The 6,027-nt window shown below is 48.9% G+C and overlaps 1 protein-coding gene across 1 annotated transcript; it reads left to right on the plus strand.

Annotated features, from left to right (window-relative positions):
- Positions 1-2,302: 2,302 nt before the first annotated feature.
- On the plus strand, positions 2,303-5,092 carry LOC104017117 (pinopsin). The gene is made up of 5 exons (XM_087751371.1): positions 2,303-2,639; positions 3,220-3,402; positions 3,909-4,054; positions 4,247-4,486; positions 4,949-5,092. Exons 1-5 carry the CDS (start codon positions 2,384-2,386, stop codon positions 5,090-5,092), a joined length of 969 nt encoding a protein of 322 aa, XP_087607497.1. The 5' UTR covers positions 2,303-2,383.
- The last annotated feature ends 935 nt before the right edge of the window (positions 5,093-6,027 follow it).

Raw genomic sequence — 6,027 nt, forward strand, 5'->3', positions numbered from 1 at the left:
GGCCGGGACCGTGGCACTGAAATGGAAAACCTGCCGATGGCCCCTGCACGTGTTACAGCGGCTGCTTCGGGCTGCAGCGGCGTGGGCAGCTGCTGCGCCTCCCTGCCGCTCAGCCCACGTAGGCACAAGTATGGCCCAAACCAAGCTTCCCTCCTAGACAGATGTATAGATGGACAGACAGACAGACACTTCACATCATATGATGTACACACTGACACAACTGTATATACCTATGCACACATTGTATATACATATATACGTATGCATATATGTGCATATATATGTGTGCGTGTCTATATGTGAATGAGTTCATTAATTATATGCTTGTGTCTCTTCACATACTTTTAAAAACAAGGGCTTGGCGTTTCTCCGTACCATTTCACCCGCTGACAAGGTGCAGGAGCCGCAGCGGAGGCAGCAGCCGGAGCTGGGCGAGCAGCCCCGGACACCTGCAGGCGCGGCAGGGCAGGGAGCAGCAGCACCCAGTGCCAACGGTTCCGCTCCGTGCCGGGGTGGCTGGTGCCACAGGGCCTGTGCTGGCCCGGCCGCGCGGCAGCGCCCAGCCCGGCACACGGTGTGAATCCATCGGCTCGGGGAGCAGATCCCTGCGCCCACCCACAGGATGCACAGCTTAGAGATACGTGTGTGTGTCTGTCTGTCTGTCTGTGCAGTTATTATATTCATAGTTACCCCTCTCTGTGTATATGTATGTCTGTTTAAATATATATCTATATATAGATATCTTTATAAATAGATACACATATATGCATGTATAAGTATATAAATGCACTTATATTTTATATATAATTATTATATGCATATAAATATTTTATACTTAATATGTATGCGTGTATAAAATATTTATATAGCGAATATATGTTACATATATACTGTGTGTCTATATAAGTAACTCCACACACATATATATTCACTTTTATATATATTATAGCATTACAATAAATGTTATATTTATACATAATAACATAATTTTTAAATCTCTCCCCTATATAATAAATATATGTGTGCATGTATATATGCATGTATATACATGCATTCTTATGTAATATATTTATGCATGTGTGTATAAAAATATATATCTTTATATAGACAGCTGTATACATATGTATGTCTGCATGTATATGTATATATAGGGGTACTCTGTATATATTATGATGTTACAATATATAAAATATACAATATTACATGTATATAAATATGTGTATAAAATATTATATGCTATATACACTATATAAAATATACGATGCGTATATGAAATATATATATAAATATAGATGTGAATGTATATTATATATAGGTACAGATATAAGTAACTATAAAGGCACACACATATGATAGCATGTATATATACATATCCACTCTTTATAATATATAATGTGTTATAAAATATTATATATTGCATATTACATATTGTATATTATATATGCTTCATATATGTTTATATGTATTACTTTTGTATAAGTTAATATGCATATATGTGTATAAAATATTTTTATTTGATATCTTACATAAGTATATACTCCATATGTAGTATATATTGTATTATACATAGCTAGAGGTAACAGGTGCTCTTGCACTTTCTTATGTGCTCCCTCCAAATGCATCCCTGTATGAATGTATATGTATATATACACAGTAATTCTTCTATATAATAACATAACTATATTTTATATAGTTTGTTCTATTTATTATTAGAATACATTGATTACTATATTAATAATATCAAGATATTTGATACATGGTCATCAAGTGTATTTATAACCAGTGCAGCCGAACCAGGCGGGGGCCAGCACATGGCTTTTGGCAGTGGCCGACCTGGCCTCCCGGTTGCTCCATGGTCACCATGCTGCCAGAGGGGCCGGCTCCCGCGCTCCCGGCGCAGGGCAATGGGACGGGAGCACCCACAGCCCAGAAAACCCACGGCACGGGGAATAACCAGCGAGCCCTGGGCGCCGAGGCTGGGCAGAGGTGATGCTTACAGGGGAGGCAGGTGGGAAGCACAAGGGAAAAAAATTATTTACTTAATTAAATGATGCACTGTTCAGTCAGATTTTTTTTTTTAAGTCACTCTTTATCCTCTCCAGAATAAAGAGCTGATTATAAAAAGGGAGGGTGGGAGGACAAACCCTTCAGATTAAAAAAAAGCTTAAGGCATTTTAATGCAAAGCTCCTCTGGGGTGCGTCAGGCCCTCCTGCTTTATAAAGAGGCTTTGCTTTTGGGGAGAGGGACCTGCATCGGCTCCACCGGTGCTGCTGCTCCAGAAGAAGACAGATGTACTCCTCCAACCGCTCGCAGGAGCCCCCTAACAACGGGACCCCAGGGCCTTTCGACGGCCCCCAGTGGCCCCACCAGGCCCCGCGGGGCATGTACCTGTCGGTGGCCGTGCTGATGGGCATCATTGTGGTCTCCGCCTCAGTTGTGAACGGCCTGGTCATCGTGGTTTCCATCAGGTACAAGAAGCTCCGATCGCCCCTGAACTACATCCTGGTGAACCTGGCCGTGGCCGACCTGCTGGTGACGCTCTGCGGCAGCTCCGTCAGCTTCTCCAACAACATCAACGGCTTCTTCGTGTTCGGCAAACGGATGTGCGAGCTGGAGGGCTTCATGGTCTCCCTGACAGGTAAGGACGTGAACCTCGAGACCTGTCTTGGTCTTTGGTTGGTGCCATTGCATTTAGCAAAGAAGCTTGGGGAACGTTTCATCAACTAGCTGCTTCTCCTGAAGGGAATGCTTTCACGACTGATATAAAACTCATGTCCTTCAGCTACTCTTTAGCGCAGGGAAGGCTCAAGTAGGTGGCTGGCTGCACCAGGCCACCACACGCTCTGTCTTGGTCTCCACAGGGAGGGAAATGTCACTCGGGCCCATCAGGAGTCCTTGCTCGGGGTGTGCTTCGTGGGTGCTGGCTGGCTGCTCTGTCAGCACTCGGATACTTGTGTGTGCACCAGAAACGTGAAACACTGCACAAAACACTCCAGCGCAGAAACCCTGGTCGTAACCATGATACATCACAGATACCGAATTGCCAACTTCATTTTTTTAAGGGCCAGATATCCTCACAGCTCTCCCTGCCATAAGAAAAACATCTGACACCTTATTACAACACTATTTACTTCAACAGCTCTTAATCACCGTCTGCCACGTCCCAGCACAGGCAGCAGAGCCTGTTCCTAAGGCTCAAACCCTCCTTCTCTCCCCAGGCATCGTGGGGCTGTGGTCCCTGGCCATCTTGGCCTTTGAGCGGTACGTTGTGGTCTGCAGACCCCTGGGAGACTTTCGGTTCCAGCACCGGCACGCCGTCAGCGGCTGCGCCTTCACGTGGAGCTGGTCACTGCTCTGGACGACCCCACCGCTTCTGGGCTGGAGCAGCTACGTGCCCGAAGGTAGGGGAGATGTGCTTCAGACATGAACTCAACTCCACAGCTTCCTCTTGCGTATTGTTCTCAAGTGCAGGGTAGTTGGAGAGTCTCTATTCTGGTATTTAAAATGTTAATGCTTCCTGCTCGCTCAGTCAATAATCCTCTCTTGGCGGCTGTTCCTCAGAAGTTACCCACCGCACAACACGAAGCAGCTGTTCTTAGGTCTGATGGGCATCGGAGCCACAGCTGCTCTGACTGCTGGAGCCCGCTGAGCAGCACCCAGCACGTACCCAGCCCAGATCTGCCTTGCCGTAACGCTGCACGCCACAACAAACCGCCCTCCTCCATAGAGCAGTCGGCCAGCCAAAAACTGGCGTGGCTGATCTCCAGGTCACTGGGGATGGAAAAGTGAGAGGTGCTTGGGCAGCATCGCTGAGAGGGGGCAGCACCAGCCTTTGCTATTTTGGAGCCTGTTCCTGAGCCTCTATCCAAGCCCAGGATCAGTTTAGGCTTGTTTCTAAACGTTCCAGGTCTGAGAACCTCTTGTGGGCCCAACTGGTACACCGGTGGCAGCAACAACAACAGCTACATCTTGGCCTTGTTCGTCACCTGCTTCGTGATGCCCCTCAGCCTGATTCTCTTCTCCTACACCAACCTGCTGATGACCCTGCGAGCGGTAAGTACGGCGAGTGCGGGTGAATTAATGGTTTTCCGCTCACATCGGGATGAGGAGCCTCACGGCAGGTTTTTGTGACAGTTGGTGGAGCTGACATCTCCTGGCGCTGGTGTCAGGGCACCTAAGGGCTGGAAATGCTGTTGGAAGTTGTTAAGCAGGCCTCTCTCTCTCTCTCTTCAAAACTCCCCGCAGGCCGCGGCGCAGCAGCAGGAATCCGACACGACGCAGCAGGCGGAGCGGGCGGTGACGCGCATGGTGATCACGATGGTGACGGCCTTTCTCATCTGCTGGCTGCCCTACACCACGTTTGCCCTGGTGGTGGCCACCAACAAAGACATCACCATCCAGCCGGCTCTCGCATCCCTGCCCTCCTACTTCTCCAAGACGGCCACGATTTACAATCCAATCATCTATGTCTTCATGAACAAACAGGTGAGAGAGAAAGCTGTTAGCTAACGAAAGCACAGCTTCACTGGGGCTTCTGGAGAACAACTTAATGGGCTCATAAAACGTGGAGGAACATCTATCCTATCTGGAAGTGTAAACGCAGGCTCGATCCGGGAGTTGCTGTAGGAGCAGCAAGGTTTTGGGGAATAAAACGGAAAGAGAGGGAGCAGCCTCTGAGCCCAAACAAGAGCTCATTTTCTGCTTCCATGATTTTATGGGGTCAGGCAACTTAATTTTAGATCACAAAGCGCTCATTGAACACACAAGGCAAACAGAATGAAACTTTTATTGCTAATAAACTGCCAGGGTCTGCAAGGAGTTGGGCTAGGAATTGATACAGATCTCACCCAAAACAGAACAAGTGTCCACCCCCAGCCTCTGCCTCCGAGTCTCGAGGTGGGCACCTGCTTTCTGCCACGACACGTAACCTGCCCCTTCCCTGCCCAGTTTCAGAGCTGCCTGCTGAAAATGGTGTGCTGCGGCTACCACCCCTGGGGGACGAGAAAAACCGCTCCGGCCGCAGCCGGCCCCCGCGCAGGCGTCGCTGCAGATGGGCTGTGGAAGAAGGTGACACCGTCTCACCCCGTCTAACTGCTACCAGATCCTGCCTGCACCCAGGTCAGCTTCGGGCTCAGCCTGTCCTGCCCAGCCTCGTCCAGCGCCGGCACAGAGAAGGGCCCGGTGCTGGAGCTGCTCCCACGCCCGGGAGGTGGGTGGCTCTCGGAGAGGTCCCCAGCAGCCCCCATGGTGCTCCCCAGAAAGACACGATGTTGTCTTCTTGCAGGAGAGGAGCCACCCCCTCATGGGATAAACTGCAAACTTTGATTTTGCTCTCCTAAAGAAACACCCCTCCATTCCAGCCCCTCACCTCAGGGGATCGGGAGTCTTTCTAGAACAAAACAACAACAGTAATTTTTCCTCGATGCAAAGCATCCCAAGTTGCTGCTCAGCCCCGGGGCCAGGCTGAACACGGCGCGGCTGGGATGCCACCTCCAGAGCGGTCGGTAGGGCAGGGCCACGTCCCTCCCATCCCCAGACAGACCCAGTCCCATTTGCATTGCCCAGTCTCGCCATGACGTTCAAGGTCACGCTGTGAAACTGGCAAAAATCCAGCAGGTATGTTGAAGTGCAGACTGCATTAATAAACATTAATAAACGTTGACATGCATCTGTTTTACTGGCTGATAGAGGGTTCAACAGAAAACACTTTACCTCCTGCTACTACAGCTGGCACTTCTCTCGTGGCAAGTGCCACATATGCCACCGCAACAGACAGCAAGAAAGAAAACCAGTTCAAAGACACAAACCTATATATTCCTTCTTATATTTAAGGCAATAAGGAAAGGTCTTAAATCCACTGATTTCCCAGCAAGGGTGAAAGCACAGGTTGTAACAGGCCCCGAGGACAAGGCACAGCAGAGCCACTGCTGCCCAAACGGCCGGGACATTAACAGAAAGCAAAAGACGCCAAAGCAAAAATTAAAAGACAAAAAAACCTCCGTGGGGTTCCACAGCTACACACCTGA

The sequence above is a fragment of the Nipponia nippon genome, unplaced genomic scaffold, assembly GCF_047370975.1.
Source record: "Nipponia nippon isolate SJK-2023a ecotype South Korea unplaced genomic scaffold, ASM4737097v1 scaffold_15, whole genome shotgun sequence".
Classification (NCBI taxonomy): Eukaryota; Metazoa; Chordata; class Aves; order Pelecaniformes; family Threskiornithidae; genus Nipponia; species Nipponia nippon.